This window comes from Chanodichthys erythropterus, chromosome 13, assembly GCF_024489055.1.
Source record: "Chanodichthys erythropterus isolate Z2021 chromosome 13, ASM2448905v1, whole genome shotgun sequence".
Lineage (NCBI taxonomy): Eukaryota > Metazoa > Chordata > Actinopteri > Cypriniformes > Xenocyprididae > Chanodichthys > Chanodichthys erythropterus.
Genome location: NC_090233.1, coordinates 40099640 through 40123154, shown reverse-complemented (window position 1 = coordinate 40123154; position 23515 = coordinate 40099640). Strand labels below are relative to the sequence as shown.

The 23515-nt window shown below is 38.7% G+C and overlaps 1 protein-coding gene across 1 annotated transcript; it reads left to right on the top strand.

The window, feature by feature from the left end:
* The first annotated feature begins 1834 nt into the window (after window positions 1–1834).
* On the top strand, window positions 1835–23354 carry rasgef1ba (RasGEF domain family, member 1Ba). Its single transcript, XM_067406048.1, has 14 exons — window positions 1835–2146; window positions 6017–6199; window positions 6537–6659; window positions 6821–6958; window positions 11493–11705; window positions 11864–11938; window positions 12844–12939; window positions 13216–13318; window positions 15104–15183; window positions 16677–16772; window positions 18380–18475; window positions 18719–18842; window positions 19311–19383; window positions 22654–23354. Exons 1-14 carry the CDS (start codon window positions 2066–2068, stop codon window positions 22676–22678), a joined length of 1506 nt encoding a protein of 501 aa, XP_067262149.1. The 5' UTR covers window positions 1835–2065; the 3' UTR covers window positions 22679–23354.
* The last annotated feature ends 161 nt before the right edge of the window (window positions 23355–23515 follow it).

The window sequence follows — 23515 nt, the reverse complement described above, 5'->3', positions numbered from 1 at the left end:
TGGTATACTAAAGTTTCTGCAGTACATTAGCACTTTGGTTAATTACAGCTAACTATACTGTTGTTTTTTTTAACACTGTGCCTGATCATCTCTGTCAACTGTAGTGCATTTGTTTCCACAGAATGGATGTGCCAGAAATGTTTGAAAGTATCTGGATGAGAATTTACATGTTTAGCATTCTTATGTGTAAAAATGTACACACTGTACAGACTTTTGGTGCATAGATGTGTTTTGCAAGACTCACTTTAAGTAAAATTCATTTGTAAAAATGTATTAAAATGCTTAATTGTGATAATCAACAAACTTAACTTTCAGTATACAGTACATTTTTTTTAAACTCCTCCTGTTTTAAGGATCTTTGAAGTCAAAAATTAAAATGTAACAGGCACAATTCATCATGCATTCTTTTTAAGCATTTCAAACATCTAAATAATTCATGCTGTCTCTCACTTTTCACATTATAATGCCCCGTCTAGGACTACAAAACAGGGGTGTGAATACCTCTGGAGCAGAAGGGAAGCTAAGTCAGACAGTCTGTGTTGACTATACTTAAATGTGTATTTAACGGGGTGCACGACTGGACTTGAATGAACTTGTAGCTTTCTCTCTTCAACTTTTTTGTTGTTTGTTTGGCTCTTGTCGCTAGTATTAACTTTCGCAGAGAGCTCAACTGTTCTCTCTTCATATCTTTACAAACACCTCCACAATTTAGCACTTAACAATGAACAATGACTTTCAATGCACAGAGGTTATATAACGGTGGGCCCATTGTGGAGGTGTTAGCTGAGATATAAAATCTGTGAATTGTTGTTTTCAAGAATAACGCTTCTCGTATTCAGATTTTATCCAAAGGAATGAAGAAACATCTTCGTTTTCACACCACATTTGAAGAGTCTTTTGTGATGCAGATTTTAGAGATGATTCATACACGTCTATTACGTGAAAGCTTTACAAATTTGTTCTATTTTGCATTTTAGCAAAAGTTTTCACTTTATGTTTATTCTATCTTCATGGTAGACTCCCTCAGTTAAAGTGCTGTTTGATATTAGCTATGCTTGATATTTTAAAACATGCTTATTGAAAATATGAATGTTAAGTTTCATATTGCTCCTTTTTTTCTATTTTCAAGTTTAGGTGAGTGAAACGTTTAGCAGATGAATCAGTTTGTTCTGTCAATATAAAAGACAGACAGATTGATATATTTGTTGTTAAAACATGCTAATGAAGCTCAGTTAGCAAACATCATGAAGGTGAGAGAGGTGATGACCTCTCGGCCCCCTGACCTGGAAAACCGTTTCAGGTATTCACTGTAGTTTCTGATGTGGGGGTCCTACACGGTTTCATTGAAAATCTAAGTATAGGCATCCTGCAATCATGTGTAAATAGCACATTAGCAAAACACAAGAACAACTCTAAGAAAAGGTGGGTCTAGAAAATAACTAATGTAATGTGTTTTACAGATTTAGTTAAAAAATAAGATAATACAGGTAAACATTACAGAAAAACAACAAACAAAAACACATTGTAATGATATTATCAGTTTGTACTACTACAGTGTTATCTGTCGCGGTCTTCAAAAAAAAAAAAAGAGAGAAATGAGGGAGATTCCCCAAAATATTCCCATTGAGAAAGATGGCTATCTTTCTTAATATAGCCTAATGGCAAATTTGTAAGTGCTAAGAAAATTATTTTAGGGGATTTTCGCTGAGACAGGCATTTAGTTCTTTCAGTTGTCTTTTTTAGTGAAATTGTCATATGTTTTCGTTTTCAAGTATACACTGATGGGCGCGCGCTGGCATGCACGCGGGTGTCTGGTGCTGTCCGCTGATTGGTCGCCTCGCATTCTACAGCTCAGCCTACTATCATTTACTATTCGCGCGCTCGGTGGATCCGCACACTTGATTGAGATCGAGAGAGAACAGCACGTCGCACACATACTCCCTTGGATATATTTATAAGGAACACACGCTTGAATGTCACAGTCTGTATTCGTATGACATGGGAATACGCAGCGTTGTTTAAAACTTTTTAGTTTCATATGTTTTAAGAATCTGTGTGTGATTATATGTCCGGAGGTTCTTGCTCAGCCATTCAACGCCAAACTTCTGCAGGGCTGATCTACAGCGGAGTCTCTGTCCCTTTCGAGGTGAGAAACTCAAGCAATGTTTAATGCGCTTTAATAACAAAAGCGCCTTTAAGACGCCGCTTGGTTTGCAATGCATGCAATTTGATATTTCTTCACATTACGACCTGCTCTATCTGTCAGTCAATATTACGTGCAAACGAGGCGGAATCTAGTTTCGTTGTATATAAACATACAAACAAATAATATTCGGTGCTGATAATAGTCATTGCTGTCTTATTCACATAAGTATATTAATAGAGAATCTAATCTGTGGTGTTAGTATGTTGGCGGTCTTGAATGTAAATTCTCTCAGCTGATTTGCTATGCATGCACAACAAATTCAGTGCCATTTACCATCATGAATGAATACTATACTATTGGTTATTTGTGATATTATTAGTGTAATTAAAATTATAGTCTTGCCTTTTTGACTGGTCTGATAGTTAGATGGTTGAATTTATTTAATCGATAATTTGATTAAATGTACGGGTCATATGGTATCATGATGATTCCTTGATGTATACTATTATACTGAATGATTGTAATGTACCTTACTATAGAATTGCTATTCCAAGCCTGGAAAACCCGTGGGGTTTAGTGAATTCTTAAAGTATCATGGACATCTCTATGAAAGGCCACTTAATTGTTTAGGGTGATATACAAATACAGTAAATTGGCTCAGGAATATAGTGTGCTTGATGTGTTATAAACAGATGGTGTTCACTGCAGAATGAAGTTGGCAGCTCTATGGAGTTTTGAGTGTTGTTCAGTGGGGAAATCATTTTCATTTCTCCTATGTTAGTGTAGTAGCGGTCTTGTGGTAGGTCGGTGGGTGGGTATGGGAATTGGAGGGTTGTTGTTGAATATTCCCCTGTTGATTTCAGATGATCCTTACCCATGTGTTCCTCCTGACTAACAAATAAGTAAGCTATTTTGGGAAATAAACAGATTGTCATATCTACTTGATTAATCTGTGTTGTTTATTGTACTTTATTGAAATAAGGGCTTCTTGTCAGGTCTCAAATGTGTTTTGAGATAGTGATCTGCATCAGGTCGCTGTGATTTGGCTGGACTTTGCCTCCCTGATACCAGTCATGCAGGTAGCTCAAAGTGTTTTTACAGTGGGAAGGACACTAAGCCAAGCCCTTTATTTAGTCAAACACACTTGAGTAGTTTCAATGAAGCAATAGCTCCCTTCCCCCATCGTCTTACACACAGACACACACACCTGCTCATTTCCCAAGGATAACATGTAACCCACTTTGACACAACCCCCCCCCCCCCCCCCCCCCAAAAAAAATAAGTTTTATCCTTTTGCTCAATTTATTAAAAGCTGGCAATGTTGTGTCATGCCGACGTCTATGACAGTGTCTTGAACAGACCTGTTTATTTCCTCGTTTCATAATATTCGTAAGTCCTAATTTGTCATTTTACAGAGAACTCTGAGAGAATGATGCGTGGACCATAACAATCATTTGAATAAAGCAGACATTTGTTTGTTTAGATCTTTTATAAGAATGTTAGTAGGAATCATGTCTTTCTGTCAGCACAGCAGTGAACAGTCCTTCCTATTTGTTAGTAGTTTTTATATTCCGCATGACGCAACCTTTAAAGATGAGATTTGCCACAACAACTTTACAGCTCCTAATAACATGCTAATGAGTTCAACACACCCTGTTGTTGATGAGGCAGTTTCAAAACAGTCCAGAATGTTTGGGTTTTGTTGTTTTAACCTCTACATTTGCATTAGACAGGGATCCCATGGCCATGGAAAACCTGTAAATATCAAGGAATTTTGATCTGGAAATTGATCTTAAGAAATGTAAATATTGTAAATAAGAATGTTATTTAATTATTTATTACATTTTCTATTTTATCAACTGTGTGAGTGCAATCTTGATATAAAAAGAACATTTAAAATTCTTTAGATAAATGAGTGGAAAAAATCATGGAAATTCATTGGTCAAAAGGTGTGGGGACCCTGAAGATCCAGACAGCTTATTTATCTTACTTATCGCTTTATGCTTGAGGAAGTCTGTTGTGATCTAGAGATGCAGTAATCAACACTACAGTCAACATGTGGGTGGGCCTGAATGCTTTCAGCTTTCTGACAGTCATAACTATCTAAAATGCAGCCATGCATGGATGCCAAATATTCTACATAGTCAAAATAAAAGCTCTGACAAATACAGTGCAGTAATTGTGTGAAAGCAAGGACCTTTTTGTTTGCTTATACGCTATACAGTCCCTGTTGTGAAGGCTGTGCTCAGTGTTTGTTTAAACGGGAGAGGGGAGAGGACATGTGGCTGGCCATACTTGACACCTGCAACCAAAAAGTAAACACATCCAGATTCCCTGCTACTAATCAGCTTCGGCTTTGTTTTATTCGCTCACAGAATTCAATCGGGCTGCAGCTGGTGTGCCTAGTGAGTTTAAAAGGGCTTTGGCTTTTTTTTGTTGCAATTTTCAGCAGATTTGCATTGTGGCCTGGGGGCTTCGCTAATAGGTTTGCATCGGCAGATGCGCAAGAGGATCCTGCTTTTTGGCCCTATGATGAGTTGAGTGGACTTTAGTCAACACTGGTTGGTCAAAAACAACAAAGTGGTTTATTTTTCAGGAAGTTTTGGCAAATGCTGTCAAAGAATGTGAGACAGGATAAAACTGTATGTGGTTCCCAGAGGCATCATTCATACAGGACTTGACAAATTGTCAATTTCTGGTGATGAGCGCAAAGTTACTCATGACATCATTTGGCCTTCTTTGCTTTTCAACTCATTGACTTGCTCAGATGGTATAACACATGGTAAAGCAGATGCGTGGGGGGCGTTTGCTGCTTTGACCTCTTGGGCCTCCATTTTGATGCTAATGTCTATGGTTTTATGAAGGAGGTCTCTGAGGGGGGCTGTGGACTGAGGATATTCCTCATCGTACGACACCCATCATGCGCACTCCCGTCCGACTCTGGCACCCAAACGCCTGTGGGCCTGAATAGGCAGGCGGCCACTGGGGCCACACATTGTTTGGGGTGTCCCGTGACGCCCCGTGCTGTAGCTGTGAATGCCTCCATTGAGGGGCCCATATGCGCTGTGTCCAGGAATCTCACATAAAGTCACGGGCTGAGCTCTGAAATGGCACAGAAGCTCGTGCTGGCACACTGGAGCCGCCCGCATGATTAGGTGATGCATTGACATGTGCAAACTCACTTTCTGTCTTTCCACGAGAGCCTTGAAGATACAGAAGTAGGAGGGAGAGAGGCAATGTGAGCCAGAGCTCTTTGTGTGGGTGAAGAACTGCATTTGGCTGCTTATCACCTCTAGCTAATGCTGACCGACTCACAGGACTCTCATCTGTAACGGGCCACGTTTTGGTTTTGAGGGGGGAAAAAAAGAGAATCCTTCTTTTCAGAAGCAGTAGATCTCATAGGTCATGTTTTTTTTTCCATATCAAGCCATAGTTAAAAAGAGCCTCTGTTTTGTACATCCACGTGAGGTAAAAGCAGCACGAAGATTAATTTGTTGGTGTTTGTGAGTGAAAACCGCCGGTGGTACATTCAGCTGCTATTATGGTGGATTAGAGCTAGCGTGATTCTGAAATGCCCACCGAATGGAGATTAAACTCAAGTTCTCACAGGCTCAATCAGGAAGGTGTTTGCACATTGAGATTAATCGCAACGTATTCATCCCCATGAGTCGTCCATCCGAGGAAGAGTAATTTTCCACTCAGCTTCCTATAATGATACTGGGGACCTTATGTTTTACACAAAGGTAAACAAAATTTTCAGAGGAGGATGAAGGCTCAGCATTAACGAATTGTTTCATGCGTCAATGTCTGTTTTTGATTGTGTTTGCATTTATCTGAGGCTCATCAAACTTTTTTTATGTCCTTCAACAGGACAAAATGCCTCAAACGCCACCCTTTCCAGTGATGTATGGATCTAATGGATATAACAAGAATATCTATAAGGCCAAGGAAGAGGACTACGAAGGCCTGTATTACCATGACAACAACCTGGTGTCGGGGTCCTTGGAGGCTCTTATTGAGCACTTGGTCCCTACAGTGGCGTATTACCCTGATGTGAGTATATAGCGTACCAAAAAATTCAGCCTTTTTCTGATATTGGATTTTGAGTATTGAAAACGCATGCACGCTCATTTTTATCTCTCAGATTTATTTTTTGTCAAAACACTGGTAGACACTGACAAACACTGACACAGACCACAAAACTTTCCCTAACATTGACCAACATACACTGCAATTCAAAAAGGTTGTAGTAGCTAAGAACAGTAATGTAGCTAAGAAGTTATATTTTCAGTTAACACTGATTTATTTTAGTCCAATACTAGTTTTGTTTAGAATAATGAAAAACATATTATTGCACCACCATTAATCTAATTTTTTTTTTTACTTGCAGAGGACATACATCTTCACATTCCTGCTCAGTTCCCGTCTGTTTATTCACCCATATGAGCTGATGACCAAAGTGTGCCATTTGTGTGTGGACCAGCAGAGGCTCAGTGATCCTCAGGCAGACAAGGTACACTGGCAAAAACATCATGTATCATTACAATGACTGTCAAACAAGGTGTCTTCAGTCATCATGGTTCCTCTAGCATTATAGCAAGTAACTTTAAGAATCTGGGGGACAATAATTTGCAATTGCAATTACATTGTTGTTTATTTTTACTTTATCTATAGGCAAGAGTCAGGAAAATTGCTCCTAAGATCCTGCAGTTGCTGACAGAGTGGACGGAAACATTTCCCTATGACTTCAGGGATGAGAGGATGATGAAGAGTCTGAAGGAACTAACACATTGTCTCAGTACTGGAGATGAAGTAAGTCTGCCGCTTCCAAGTGTTGGGTGATCATTTCAGCAGAAACAATGAGCTTTTCATTCTTAAGGAAGTGTCAGCTAAAGGGCAACACTGTTTTCAAGTAATAGTGACCTGAAAGGTGTGAATACTTGCGTCAATGACATTAGCGTTTCTTTATGCCTTTAGTACCACTATTAGCATAGACAGAATAAAACATCTTTGTATAAGTCTTAGCATTGGCTTCTTTAACATTCGGCTGCTTAAGACCCAAGATGTAACACGTTGGGTGAGAAGAGTGTCAACACCTGGGCAATGGGGAGTGAGATTTCTTTAGACCTGAAGTGCTTTGACAAGAAGAGCGAGAATAAAGCTCTTTTGTTCAGTCGCTTTTGTCTTCACTGGTGCTTTTCCACAGGCTGCATTTAAATAGTTCCATTAGTGCTGACTCGTATGTTACAGTGTTCTGGCTTAGCACTTTTTTCCTCAAAGGGACTTTTTCACCACATTTGGAATCATCATTTATGCTAGATTCTTTTAAAAACTTCCCGGACAAAAAACCCCAAAGCGACACTCTTTGGTTGTGTTAATTGATTAGATTTTATTTTTTACATCAGGTTATCGTCCTTCTGTTGTGCTCACATACTTTTGTTGTCTATCGGCCAGAACTGAGCCTGTCACTTCCTCTTAAATTTGAATGTTGGCAGCTCTCATCAAGCTTTGTCCTTGAATGTCCCTCTGGGCGTTTTTCTCCATAGTCCGCAGTTGAACAGTCATCCTTTGTCGGCACATCTTGATTTTTGTTAATGTACAGTGAAATAAAAAAGATTTGCTGGAGCAAGGTCTGGTTATCTCCCATGGTTGAGAGCATTAGTGCAATGACTAACAGCAGGGAGCTAGTTAGAATAGTTTAAGATGGAGGATGCTCACCCATTAGATCCAAGCAAATGATGTTTCACTAACCTGAAAAGACAAGCAGGACTCATCCTCCGGTGACTTGTGTAGTAAACACATGTGTGGCTATTGATCTGCTTCCTCCCGACCCCAGAGATCGATGACCTTCTGCGGCTCCGCTAAGCTCACGGAGGAAACGCGTGCGTGTCGTACCGCCTCCTCAATCTAGTGAAAGGGTGATGAACTAATAAGACTGCATGTACACTCAAAAGATAACATGGAAAGCTATAACTATATAAGGGTCAATGATGTAGTTGACCTATTTATTTATATGAAAACTCATTAAAACGCAATTCATACATACAATAACCTGAACACACCTTTTATGTGATGAGCACGTTTTTAATTCAGTTTATTGTTGTATCAAGAATGTGGGAATAATACAATGGTCTTAATATAATAAATAAAACAGCCTCATTGAAGGATGAAAGAACACCTTTAAACAACATTTTAAATTGAAACTTTTCTTAAAATGTTACAAGTAAAAGAAATGCATGAAACCAACATGAATACAAAAAGCACTATTTTTAAAGTGTGTAAATATATAATTTTCCCTTATGTATAGTTGTACATGTCACTGACCCATGATGAGGAAATAAAATGGTTACACCATTTTGTTTCAAAATTCAACAAAGTCTCTTAGATGTTGACATCTACTACATTGGCGAGACAAAGGAAATCTGTCTTTTGAGTTAAGACTGTCTGGTAGATGTGTATCTGTGCATGAGAAGAGCGTCTCATAGCGTGAAGAATGCATTTGTTCAGACTATCAATATGTTGTCTGTATTATGTAATTCAGTCCCTGTGTTTTTCCCCTCCTTGTGTACGGCATGTTCTCGTATGGAATAATGAGAGTGGGGTAATGAATGTCTGTTACAGTGGAGCACTGACTCTACATTGACGGAGAATTCACAGCAGTCAGAACTGCACAATGGACAATAGGTGTATTTATAGTAATACATGAGCCCATCTGAGACAAATGTGGTGTATTTTCAAATGTACTCTCCAGTGCTCGCAGCCCATCATAACAAGATCACTATGTAGTGATTTCCAGTTAGGCCTTTTATGTTTTGACCTCTTCTGGACCTCATCGGTCCTGATGAGTTTGCCAGCAGTTTGTTGACCTAGTGTTTTCTCTCTTTTTACTGGCAATTGCGTCTTAGATCTCTTGCTTTCGGTGCGGGAGCTGAGAATAGATGTCGTAACATCTGTCTCCAGACCACAGTTTGGTATTCTTCTGGTCTGCTTAGATTGTCATTATGCATGTGGTCTTCTTTATAGGAAAGGCAGGGTGCAGATGCACATTTGCAGCTCCAGGCATTTGGTGCACATTTGGACATCTTTTGTACAAATTCTGTTTATTGGGAAAGTAATAGAGAGAATTCACCCTTGACCTGGGTGCGGTGTGTCCATGCCAGAGTGACCTGTACGGCTGTCGTGCCAGGGTTAAAAATGTGGAGGCACAGCACACAAGCAGCTTTCTTATTTTTCCACAACAAGTGAGTTGTGTGATTTGCTGCTTAAATGTCAAGCAGTTATCACCAAGAACTCCTGCTAAAAATAATCTTCTATTCCTCTGTTAGTGTCAACATGGTGGACCTTGGAGAGGGAATTAAGACACTGTGTGATCATTTCAAGTGCTGCAAGGTCTCGTCTCATTCTGTACTCTCTCTCTCTCGCCAAATCATCAATATTCTTGAATCTACACAATATGCTGGAGTGCACAAGAATGCAGGTTGTCCTGAGTCAGATGGATTTATGTGCCACTGACCTCCTGCACAACAGATTAATGGCCACTTTTTATTTTCTATGTGTCAGAAAGGAGTACAGAAGCCAATGTTTTGTACATCCTGCACTCAATCAGGAAAATGTTTGAACAGCTATCACTATATATACACGGTTAACATGGAAACCTTAAAGGGCCGTTCGCACCAAGAATGGTAATCATGACAATAACTACATTAGCGTCCACACTAATGTGCAATATTGTTCTGTTTATTACAAGCACACACTGCAGTTATGTTTTCTGCCTCTTTAAATGCTCAAGCAGGTGGATTCTGATTGGATCTACTTCTTAAAGCCCAATGGTTCTCGAGAAGGCAGGGATGTAGATATTTGCCTGACTGATGTTGAGCAACAGGGCATGACCGCTGCTGTCCACTTCTTATGCAACAGAAGTCCAGAACTGTGTCAGGCTCTTGTTATTAGATAACTCAACCCCATCTTGTGTTACGAGGGGAAATGGGAGGTAGGCCTGCACGATTCTGGGAAAAATATTAATCACGATTTTTTAGCTTAGAATTGATATCACGATTCTCTACAACGATTTTTTTTCTCATGAAATGTAATGTTTATAGCACACATGAACCATGACAAAACAAAACAAATTGGAAGTAACGTACCAAAAATATTTGTTTTGGCACCTATAGAACATTGCACATCACCACAAGCCTGTAAACATAGAGGCTTCAATGAATAGAACTACCGCGCTCGCTCGACGAGTGAAACACGAGACTAGCGTTCACACCAAACGCGAATAGAGAGTCAAATTCGCGTCTACCGCGTCTAGTTTGCCACTTGAACATTTTGAATGCATTCGCGCGTCTAGAGCGAAATAGACGCGCGTAAAAAACAAGCGTTTGAAGCGAAATTGACACGCGTCCGAGGCGAAATCCGCTTCTTGTGTGAGGGGCAACTGCTAGGCGGTTGTCTGTTTGCAAGATGGCTGATGTTGATCGTGCGTTCATCGAGAGAGCCACCGCTTTGTATTTGCTCTGGAGAGCAGAACAGCGGCGTAGGGGTCAGCGTCGCGGGAAGGCTGCGGGTCGATAAACTTGTACGTGACTCAAAAGTGAAATGTGTATTTACAACTTACCAGGTAGCCCAATCTCCTCACCGACACTCTTCCAAGCGAGCTCCTTTTTATTCCTGTCTGAAGTATGAACTTGTGTCATAAATCTCTGGCTGACGCGCGAATGAGGCGAATTCGCGTCTTCCGCGCCGTGAGACCTCCAGACGCGCGTAAACGCGTCTTTACATTGACTTAACATTGAAATCATTCGCGCCAGACGCTCTATTCGCGTTTGGTGTGAACAGGCGCTTTGTCGTTGGCTGAGGGTGAAGCCCTGTGAGAGCGGTCCTTTCAAAATAAAGGCTGATTTTTTTTTTTTTTTTTAAATCGAAGTCATTTAAAAATTAAATCGTGAACAGGGTGAATCGAGATCGCGATTTTATAACGATTTATCGTGCAGGCCTAATGGGAGGCATGCAGGAACTCTTTGACGGACACGAATGAAGTGCTGCTGTTTCGTAATCTTGCATTAACTGTTTATGTAACGTACTCAAGACCCTATCTTGGAACCATATGAGCTGAACCACCATCATTGCTGACCAATCAAGAGGAAAGGGCTTTTTCCCACCATTATACGCCTGAAAATCCATTAGATGTTTGCAGGGCAAATACTCTGCATTCCCTCAGCTTTCTTATCAGTGCAGGACACATTTTGTTGTCAGTCCTTTTAAATGAAGGATTTCCAGGTAATTCTGGTCAATAAAAGCATGGTTGTAATTAAATCAACAACTTCTGTCTCCTGTCTCTCTCCAGCTCTATCGTAAGGCGGTGCAACAGATGACACAAACGCTGATCCGTAAGCTCACCACACTGAGTCAGTATGAGGAGGCCCTGGCTAAGATCAACTCCTCTGTGACCGACAGACTAACTGTGCTGAAGACCAAACCTCAGTCTATCCAGAGAGACATTCTGACCATCTGCAACGACCCCTTTACCCTGGCACAACAACTCACACACATTGAACTGGTGAGAGGAACTTCCTCAGTTTACATGACCTTACATTCCTCACCTCCCAGTGGGTTTGGATTGATTCATTTACAAAATCAATAATATGTGTAGTTATTTTCAAGGTGACCATTTGGACTTACTGCAAAGGTTACGTTGACATCATCTTAATTTTTCAGGAAAGACTGAGCTACATCGGACCGGAGGAGTTTGTTCAGGCATTCGTTCAGAAAGACCCTCTTGATAACGACAAGGTAACTGTTCCATCCTATTTATGGTCAGCAAGGTCATCTAAAAATACATTCAACGCAAATGTTATGTCTTTCGCTCACTACAGCAAATATCCAACTTTGCAAATCAATACGCCCAGTGTTTACGTGAACTCTCGGGTTCAACACGGTGTCACCTTTTTCACACAACGTTCACAGCACATTCCTCGTCTAATCTATCATTGTCCAAGTTTCCCTCGTCACGTTCCTCACAGTGTCCTTTTGTGGCCAAAGCCTAGCAACTGGTTTCTCACAATAACCCGCCAAAAGTTTGCTTAGCCCTGCCTCGTAATGCACATTGCCGTCTGGCTGCTAGGCAACAGCTCGTGTCAAGGCGTTACTGGTGCGATTTTCTCTTTTGTTTTGGTCGCTGTCTCTCCAGAGGGTCCTTGTGCACCATTTTGGCTCTCTGATGTTGTCCGTCAAAGGTATAGTGGATTGTGCATTGTGTGACGGACGGCACAGTCAGACTGCAGGAATGCGAGGAATGAAGGTTTAGAGTGACCCAAGCTTTCAGACAGAGCGTCTGCATACATTCCCTAAACAGATAATAGCACAAACTCTCTGATTGAATGTGCATTGTTGGAGATCATCAGTCATCTCAGAGGGCTTTGTTCTTGGGTTGGGAATATCCCAGCATGCAGAGTTCTGTGAGATCACTTAAAGAGTGATATTTCACAAATTATGAACTCTTTACATGGCTATCAAAGTTCAACTACTTAATGTAAAAAAAACAAAAAAAAAACAGATAATGGCAGATAACCAATATGTTGTCTTTTTTAAAAAGCAAACTGGAAAACATTGGCTTGATGTTCTAAATGAAGCTCTTGACTAAACTCAAGCCTCAGTGACATTACAATGTTGATATTTTGAAATTTTGATTCTTGCAGAGATGCTTTAGTGATCACAAAAAAGCAAGTAACCTGGAGGCTTACGTGGAGTGGTTCAACAGGCTCAGTTACCTGGTGGCGACGGAGATCTGCATGGTAATTATCTACGTTTATAGCTATGACTCACCTAGCAACTTAAATTCCTGTACATTTGTTAGTTGTGTTGCTCAATTAGTGTTTCTAATGAGATTTTAAATATAGGCTTTAGGGAAAATATACACCACCTTTCAAAAGTTTGGGGTTAGAAAATTCTTTTTGATTTTAATTTTTACTTTTTCAAAGTAAAAAATAAGAAATGTTTCTTGAGCAAGAAATCAGTTATAAATATTCCTTTATTGATGATCATAAATATTGCTTGGTTTTCTTCTGCAGCCTGTAAAGAAGAAACATCGGGCCCGTGTCATTGAGTTCTTCATCGACGTGGCCCGAGAATGCTTCAACATTGGCAACTTCAACTCGCTCATGGCCATCATTAGTGAGTGTTTTGCCGTCCTTTGCAACACTTTGCTCCAGTTCTGCTACAGAAAGCTCTTTTGTTCCTCACAAATCTGTTTGGATAAAACAGTTTGCTGTTTTGGCAGGATTTGGTTTGCTTTTCTAATCCCTGCTCTTGTACGCTTAACACACACAACAATGTCAGATCTCTTATAGACTCTGCAAACAATTTATCAGTTTGTGTTTGTCGAGTGCTGCAGAGAGTCTTCTTTAGCTGTGTGTCAAGGATTAGATAAATTTCAACCTTTACTGTATCTTATCTGTGTCTTTTCATTTGTTCGATAATCTACAGATAATCTTTAGCTATATTATAATATAGCTATATATTATAGAAAATATATTCGCAACATTTTTAAATTGGTTAGATTTCTAAAAAAAATATGACGCATGTTGTTGTTATTATTATCAATAATAATGATAAGCTGCATTAATCATCCACCCAGGCCTGTGCCTGAGGCATTATGGGTAGGGGACCAGGAGTGGAAAGGGCCATGAGATAAGGCAGCTGTTCAGCCTGTGTGAGTGAGAGCTGGAACGAAGGAGCAGCACCCTTCAGGCAGATGGTCAGTGCTGACCAATCCAATAGACTGAGAGAGGGACCGACTCATTGAGAGAGGGATTGTGGGAGGGAGGGAGTGGAACCAGCTGTCTTTTCCCTGGACATTCCCTGGAGACGAGCCTATGGGCCGGGACTCTTACACAAGCCTCTCTCCCTAGAGATGGAGGGCTGATATTAAAGTCACTGGAACAGAACAAACAAGTCATGGGAAAGGTTGATCACTCCTGCTTGTGTTTTTTGGAGGCAACGTACATTGTGTGACGTGAAAGGAGTGTCATTGAAAGTGGGATTGAAAGATTATTCGCACAAGTATCATGTTAGTGTGACGGTGGAGCTCTGGACCTGACACCTGTTCGTACAGACAGATTGTTAATGGTACTAAAGCCTCAGATGGCTCTTTTGTTGATGGATAGATGCTGCTATTGTTCAGGCTTAAAACTGTTGTATTTGGGGAAGAAAAGATCTGAAATTACAGGATTTTTAGATGTAGGCCCAGATCACAAAATATTCAGTAAAATATTAATATATGACCTACAAATATGAATGTTTTCGTTCATCGGTTAATTCTAATGTCTTTCTAAAGTCAATGTGAATTGGTATTTCCAGACCTTTTTGCTTCTGTAATTAAATTTTTTTTTTAATTTATTTTTTTATAGGAAGAAATTAATATTTTTCAGCAATGATGCATTAAATTGACCAAAAATCATAGTAAATTTGATTTGACTTGATTTAATCCTTCCGGAATTGTTTATATTATAAACATTATATTAACCCAAATGGACTGAATGATAAACCAATGGCTAAATAATACCAAGAATTTGCGTCAGGATAAGTTGAGTTGAGTTGAATTTTGATTTCACATTGATTTTAAAGCTTCATATACAAGTAGATTAACATCTAAGCAAGGCTTAGTAAGAAATGATTCTGTCATCAGTACAGAGAAAACTGATTGGTTGACCCACCCCTAGTGATTTCCAGTTAAAACTCTGACCTCATCTGGTCATTAGTGCTGACTACACAAGCCCATCGTGACCCTCGGCACTCTAAGCTGAACTTATTGTTGGAGGGAAATGATGCTCCTGCTAATGCCATTGTTCATGTGGGCTCATGGGCCTAACTGCTCTATTTGCTATAGAGAAACTGCACCTCTGACAGGAAACGAGGTGTTGCAGTGTGCTGACCTGTGTCTGTTTCTGTGTCTTTCAGCCGGGATGAACATGAGTCCGGTGTCGCGGCTCAAGAAGACCTGGGGCAAAGTCAAAACCGCCAAATTTGATATACTAGAGGTATGTGTGTTTCGATCCTGATGGGATTGATGCTGTCTTTTCTGTTTACAGCAGTGGGTGGGTGTGAGGAAATATGCACGGGATTGAACACGAGTGGGATTGAATGCAGTGCTGACATGGCACTAATCACATTAAGTGTCCAACCCTGGCTCTTGTCCCCGTGCATGCATGATGCTCAAACCCCTGACAATATGGACGCCACCTCCTGCCAATTTTAGTCTCGAGTGGGCGAGAATTGTTGCTTTTGTATCATAATTTTTCTGAAGCACAGTAATTCTCCCTTTGAGTGGGTGTGCAAATGTTTACAAAGCTTTTTAGACCACATTTAAGAGGGGTTGAGACCTTTTTAAGGTTTTAATTTTGAATCCGCACACTGTGTTTACTGTCTAAAAAGGGTTTGTTTGGGTATATTTTTATCTTTATAGAGGCAGAGGCCTTGAATTTGATGTATGACTTATGTGACACACACACCTACACATGGTTCAGTCTCACCTTGTGGCTTGTAGCATTTTGATGTGTAAATAAGGGACTGTATGTGTAGTCTTCAGGGAGGATCAGCCTCTGTATCACAACACACAACACCCTCTTTTCCTTTTGTTTTACTCTCAGACAATGGAGGATTGTAGGATAAAAGGTTTAGTGGGTCTCTTGCCTTCCCTGTTGAGTTAAAATCTTGAATGTTTAAGATGCAGATTTTTTTTTTTTTTTTACCTCTAGTCCATAGTAAAGGTTTGCTTACCTTAGAGAATAATACTTTTATTCAGAAAAGATGAATTAACTTTCTCAAAAATAACAGTAAAGACATTTATAATGTTGCAAAATATTTATATTTAGAATAAATGCTGTTCTTTGAAAAAAAAAAAGTATGTTTCCACACACACACAAATTGATAAACATTAATAATAATAATAAGAAATGCTTCTTGAGCATTAATCAGCACATTGTTATGAATTCTGAGGGATCACGTGACACTGAAGCTTTGCCATCACAGTAATAAATACATTTTAAAACATTACAATAGAGAACTATTATTTTAAATCGTAATATTATTTCACACTTTTACAGTTTTTAATGTTATTTTGATCAACTGAATGAAGCCTTGGTGAGAGTAAGAGACTTCTTTTCAAAATCATTAAAAAAATCTTACTGACCCCAAACTTTTGAACCATAGTGGACCCACTAAAACTGCTGCTCTAAAGCTGGTTAAAGATGACAGAATCTTTGTAAATGTGTCAACTTCAGGCGAAAAGTGTAATGAAGTTCGAAAGCACATGAAATGTATCATCTTACTTGGTTCCCATGAAAGAATGTCCCTTGTTGAATAGTAACTAGAGTGACTCATGTTGCCTTTTGGTAAATCGGTAGTTCTGACTAAGATGTAACCATGTCAAATGGATATAGGGCTTATTAGAAACTTTAGTTTGTAGAAACCACATCTACATTTTCAGGCAAAGACCTGAGGTTGGTGCATAAACCTTTTTTTTTTTTTTCAGCACCAGATGGATCCCTCTAGCAATTTCTACAACTACAGAACAGCGCTGCGTGGAGCCACTCAGAGATCCATCACTGCTCATAGCAGCAGAGAGAAGGTAATGCACTTAATTTCTCCTTCCAGACGTTTTCTCACAGAAATCCTAGGAACATTGGTTTCATAACCCTGTTTGGGTCTTGGTGTTTTCAAACAGTGTTTAAAATGTGTGATATGTTGTATTGATATTGGCATCAAACGTAATGAGGACAATGATAAAATCAGATTCCTTACGTAAAATGTGTCAGTAAAAAATAGCTTGAAAATGCAGAAGCTTTGTATTTACAGTAAACTGAGTTTGGCCTCTTTGGTCGGGAGTTATGTAATAATGGTTGGACCGCTTGTGGATGATTTTCTGAGGGCAAGGCGTCAAATGGGACATTCTGTTTCCTCTGCAAAATATGCTCCATTTTTGTTCTAAAAACATGGCAGTCGGCCAGTTAACAAAATGTTCTGATGCTCTTCAGTGTTTTCCTTGAGCAAACTCACCCAATGAAATCCATCCGGCATGAGTCTGCCAAAGGGATGTTCGATATTGTTAATGTCTTCGTTAAAATGCACAACTGTTTTGTGTGTTCTTATTTTTTTTTTATTTTGGATTTGTTTATTTGTTTTAGTTGAGCTTCGTAAGGCTTGTTTTGCATCTTTGACTGGTTAGGGAGGAGATGTTCGCTGTGTGGGTTTGGGTGGTGAGACAGAATGTTCCAGAGCAACTCTGGAATGCTCTGCTTTCCGTGGGGGGGACGTGCTTTTTTTGCATCACAGTGGCCCATGTCACCTGTTTTTCCCTAAAATCAAATGTGTTTAGACTTCGGCTAGTGTTGTTACTTTAAAGATATAAGGGACAAAATAAGTGCATGTTCCAGGGCAGGAATTTCCACTGTAAACAAATTAAATCAGGAATGCTTTACTGCTCCCTTAATGTCCTTAACTAATCAACATGTTTGACTGCTCGTATTTTTGACCCCTTGTTTTGTTCACTAGTGGTTATTACACTTATTTTTAGCTCAATTTGAACTTGAGGTCAATTAGTCACATGGGACTTTTCTGCAATTTATTTGTTTATTCATTTCTCAGTTTTAGTGTGATTTTTATTCTGCTTTAAGAAAAAATAAATGGAATAATTTACTGTAATATTATAAAGAAGTATTTATTTTCATTTTCTACTTTTCAGAATGTTGTTAATTTTCAGGTGTAAAAATGTTTTATAAAATGCAAAAAAACAACAAAAAAAACATGGCACTTGTTTTTACTTGGATATTTTTTGATCAGTATGCCCTGAATTTGAGTTCTTCGCTATTTTCCACATCTGCTGCATATTTATGCATTAAAGCTTGTTTTATTGTGTTTTGAATACAGGAGTGACACATCTATATATAGAGACAGCTTTGTTTATCATGTTGTAGCTGAATCTGCTACTATAGACTTTAGATTTCAAGCCTCACGTGCATGCCACTACTTCCTTGCATTGTGAATCATTGTTATTGCCCTCCAAAGTGGTAGATCCAGTTGTGCTCTGCCCTGCAGGCTTTTAGAGGCTGTTCTAAAACAATGTTGCCTGATGCAGTCTTACTGTGAAGATAACTCTCAGATGGCCTCCAGTGAGGCTGCTCGATTTGGTCAGTTGTAGCTGTTGTGTAATCTTACGTTCCCTTTTTTGCCTTCCAGATTGTTATTCCTTTCTTCAGCCTCTTGATCAAAGACATTTACTTCCTCAATGAAGGATGTACCAACAGGCTCCCAAACGGACATGTCAATTTTGAGGTAATGCTTTCTGTTTGGCTTGGCAATACATGCAAGCATGGAAACAACTGCCGTCACAGCTACTGAGTAACAATAGATGGTTGAGAAAACACTGTCACATAGCAACAGAAGCATCCAGATTTAGTTCACTGACGTATGCATCTGTTGAAATGAAGTTTCAAGGGCATCAATTGAGTGTGAGAGTAGCTACACACGAAACATAGGTGATGATCTCTAACAGAATCAATCTTGACTGTGCTGCAGAAATTCTGGGAGCTGGCCAAACAAGTGATGGAGTTCATGACATGGAAGAAGGTGGAGTGTCCTTTTGAGAGAGACCGCAAGATTCTGCAGTATCTCCTGACCGCACCAGTCTTCAGTGAAGATGGTACAGATGTTATGTGATGCTTTTCAATGCTAGCTTATTAAGTACACTTCTTTTGCATGTTTTTGTGGTGTCCCCTGAGCAGTATCATTGGCGATCATCTACTAAAATCCCAGACACATAATAGTATTGAGGGAAAATGGTGTTCTTTTGCTGATTATACATTATTCCTACATTCTGTCTTACTTGTTTACTGTCAACTTGTGCTTCCTGTCTAAACTAAAGCTCTTCTGTGCTCTCATTTTCTGCCACTCACGTCATAAACCTGTTCTAATGACAGTTGCGAAATTAGCACACACGAAAGCAGACACAAAGACAATTGTGCTTGTCATAATTTATCTCAGGGGTAAAATGCCGTCATGCTAAATAACTAAGTAACACGAGTTCAGAACATTCCTCATGAGTGAAAACAGGTGGCTTTGTTTTCTGTTGATGACACACTCGTCTCAACTCAATCTGATCTATTCACAGCTTTGTATCTGGCTTCATATGAGAGTGAAGGACCGGAAAACAACATGGAGAAAGACAGATGGAAATCTCTCAGGTGTGTATATGATTCATCTTGCTCTCTTGGTGAATGCATTCAGATGTTGAGATTATTCCTTACCTGTTTGAAGAGCAGTGACGTTTGCTGATAGAAATTGTATGTTAGTAATTGAGTTGCTAATCAAAAGATTTAATTAACAGGGTTCCCACTGTCAGAGAAATATCACAGAATTTAAATTGTGTTGTCCATGTCTTGAACGATAATTAATACAATTAAATATTATTGCAATCTTAAAAGTCATAGAAATTTCTATAATAAATATACTTTCTTCTAGTTATGCTATTCATATAGTCGATTAAATATTGCTAGTTTAGAACTTGCAAGCCAAGTAGGGCTGCAACGATTAATCGTGATTAATCATTTGCAAAATAAAAGTCTGTGTTTACGTAATATATGTGTGTTCTGTGTATAATAATGTATATATAAATACACACACATTCATGTATGTATTTAAGAAAAATGTTATATTTATATATAAAATATTTGTTTATATGTAATATAAAATATATATAAATATATATATATTTATAATACATGCATATTTTTCTAAACTTTATACCTGTATGTGTGTGTATTTATATATACATAATTATTCACAGAACACACACATATATATTACGTAAACACAGACTTTTATTTTGCAAACGATTAATCGCAATTAATCGTTGCAGCCCTAAAGCAAAGTAATATCTGATTTATAAGCAAATTGTTGTTTTGAATCTGTTCTTTTCAGTGAATTTTTCAAAACGGTCACAAATTAATCTGAATGATTCACTGGCAAGTCGGTCAGAATGTGAAAATTAAAAAAAAAACAAACAAAAAAAAACTTCTCATCTTATAATGATAAACAGTCAATGGAAATTAAAGGGTTAGTTCACCCAAAAATTAAATTTCTGTCATTAATTACTCACCCTCATGTCGTTCCACACCCTTAAGACCTTTGTTTATCTTTGGAACACAAATTAAAATATTTTTGATGAAATCTGAGGGTTTCTGGACCTCACATAGGCAGCAACATCATTGCACCTTTTGAGGTCCAGAAAGGTATTAAAGACATTATCAAAATAGTCAACGTGACTATAGTGACCACTTCATGTTAAGAGAATGACGAGAAGAGAAAAAAAAGTTGAATAAATTGCATAAAAAGTGTTCTTGTCACTTCATAACATTAAGGTTGAACCACTGCAGTCACGTGGACTATTTTAATGATGTCTTTAAAACCGGATGTGTCGTCGGCCACACATCCAACCAAGCTGATTTCATGTTACCGTAACTCTTGAACCGTTTGCGCCATCGTAATAATTCAAATTGCTACAGACAGTAGACAACTTGGGCTTTTCGGCAATATACTAGGGTTATTATGGTAATTTATGGTGCCTTCCGTCAGCAAATGGCAGCCGCTCTCGGGGAGAGCGGGTGGAAGGAGGATTTGAACGGAGAGATATGGAGCGCGGTAGTTTAGGGAGTTTTGGGTCGCATAAATAATATTAGAAACAAACAAAAACATGGCGAAGGAGTACAGAGGTGATTGGGATGATTTTTTATAAGACTTGGGAGGAGGCTAAGTGAGACTCGCATTTTGCATTTGGTGTGTGCATCTGTATGATGTGCGGTAAATGTACGCGTGCCGATGCGTGCATATGTATGCGTGTATGAAAAAAAAATATATCCTGAATGAAAACTCTGCAACCAAGTGTCACAAAATGACTTGTATATATGTAATATAGTTGAATTTTCAAGTTTGAAGTGTTAGATTCTTTCGATCATCATTTTCTCTTTTTTTTTTTTTTTTTAAATAAAAATCAGAAAATGTATTATTATTTTTTTTTTTCATCTCTTTAAATTACATTTACAAACTCACCATATACATTAATGGTCAATAACTTGAAGATAGCACATTGTTAGAGAATTTTATAATAAAAAAAAAAACATAATATGTGAAAACGGCTATTTTAGCTTTAGGTTCTAAAGGGTTAATACCTTTCTGGACCTAAAAAGGTGCAATGTTATTGCTGCCTCTGTATGGATCAGATACCCTCGGATTTCATCAAAAATATCTTTAAATTTGTGTTCCGAAGATGAACAAAAGTCTTAGGGGTGTGAGTAATTAATGACAGAAATTAAATTTTTGGTTGAACTAACCCTTTGATTAGTGAAAAAACTATATATATATATATATATTTTTAGGCATATTTTCTCCTTTGTGTCTCCCTGGAATATTACACACCAACTAAATGGAGTGTTGAGAATTACATCGTGTTGCCTTTAATGTTTTTAAAGTATTTAAGAACACTTATTACACTTTATAAAGAAGCACATTATCTGTTTTTTAACTCGAGTTCATTTCAATCAATTATTTTCAATATGTAAACAATCAGCCGACAAAAACATCTTCCATTAACGCTTGCCAAAGACCACGCAGTGATAGACACACACGTGTGCTTGGAAAAGGGTGGGACCTCTTGGCTCTTGCTAAGTCACGTTTCCTGATAGCTTTACAGCTCAAGAGATGGATAGAGAGAGAGAGAGAGAGGGGGAGGAAGAAAGGGATTGCGGAGGCTAACGGTGGACTGCGTTTCTTTTTTTTTTCTTCTTCTTCTTTCCACTGCGACAGGATCTGTCACAGCACCAGATTCTGTCTGTATCAGCAGTTCGTGCTCCACCCCACTCAGCACTTGTATGACTCTCAATGTCTCAGCGTGAGGATAGTAGCCCACCAGGAAACAAGGCAAAGCAGGGCAGAGAGAAAAGACAATCCAGCTGATGCGTACTGTAGACAGAAGAATAATGTCCATAGGGCAAAGTTGCCTTTTATTGCTAGTCTAAAACCAGCTTATACTTGATTTATCAAGTGTAGGGCGTTGGACTTAGATCAGCACACAGGACAGATACTGTACAGCATGTCCATTCAGTCATCACGCACCCAGTCTGCTTATATTAAAATGTATATGAGGGGCTTGTAATATAAACTAATAAAGATTTAGGGTTTAAAGTATGCATAGTATCGTAACCGGACCTTCCGGTGAAAACACCTTCTCTCTGGTGACGGATGCAGGACTTTTTTCAATCCTTTAGTCCGCCCTACACTTTTTTTTTTCTCTCTTTTAATCGGATATACAATAATCACAATATGGAAGAAAATATGTCACTACTTCTGTTTCATTGTGACTAAGTAAAATACAATTACCATTATGTATGGATGGATCATTTTGAATCACATTTGACTCTTCTAATCATTAAACGACTCTTTTGCTTCATTTCTTGCAGGTCATCTTTGTTGAACAGGACGTAATCCTGTGAGGAGCTCAAAATCAAGTGAACCTTCTAACAAGCAAGCTGTGTTCCCCTTTTGTCCCCTCCAAAAGTGAGATGTATCCCTGTTTTTCAAGGGAGATGACAATCCATATTTTGCTGAACGGTGCATTTTTATGTTGGAAAGAGCAGCATCTTTTTTAAAGGCCCTTCTCTTTCTGTCTTTCATACTGGATATTTCAGGCTTTTTCATGTCTTTGTGCGGACTTTTGTACTCCCTTTTTTCCCCTCTTTAAAACGTGGTTTGAGCTGAAGGAGAAATGTATTGGATATGTCCCTTGACTACAAACCAACTCCAATCTATGCTGTCGTTCTTCTCTATTGACTGCGAGTATGCCGCTGGTTGGCAAACTCAATTGGAACAGTTTGGGGAAAAGAAAAAAAGAAAAAAAGAAGCTATAAACCAGCATTATGTGTACTGGGTTCCAGTACTGTATATTTTTATTGTACCTGAAGCATTAATTTAAGTATAGATTTATGTTGTCACTATTTTTTGATATTGTGTTTGTCAGTTTTTTATGCATATGAGATGAGAGTAATGCATTGCTTTAACCTCTGTGAGTGACCATTGGTGTGTGTGCGTGACAAACCCGCTGAGGGTTGCCAAATGCACTGGATGCTTCTGTGAATAAAGATGTCAATTCCTTTCTTGTGTAAACTCTTGTGTGATAATTCTGCAACATAAAGCTCCCCTCATCCCTTTTTATCGTCATAACGGTTTACTGTCGCCAAATGTTGAAGGAAAACAGTGTTTGTTTGTCAGTGTTACAGTTTTAATGCTGTTTCTTACACAATGAAGGTGATATTTATTGAAGGA

Excerpts from the sequence above, each read along its gene's own strand:
- rasgef1ba (XM_067406048.1), top strand. The coding sequence starts at position 2,066 with ATGTCCGGAGGTTCTTGCTCAGCCATTCAACGCCAAACTTCTGCAGGG. Across the intron at positions 2,147-6,016 it reads GAGTCTCTGTCCCTTTCGAG|GACAAAATGCCTCAAACGCC; the intron begins GTGAGAAACTCA and ends GTCCTTCAACAG. Across the intron at positions 6,959-11,492 it reads GTCTCAGTACTGGAGATGAA|CTCTATCGTAAGGCGGTGCA; the intron begins GTAAGTCTGCCG and ends GTCTCTCTCCAG.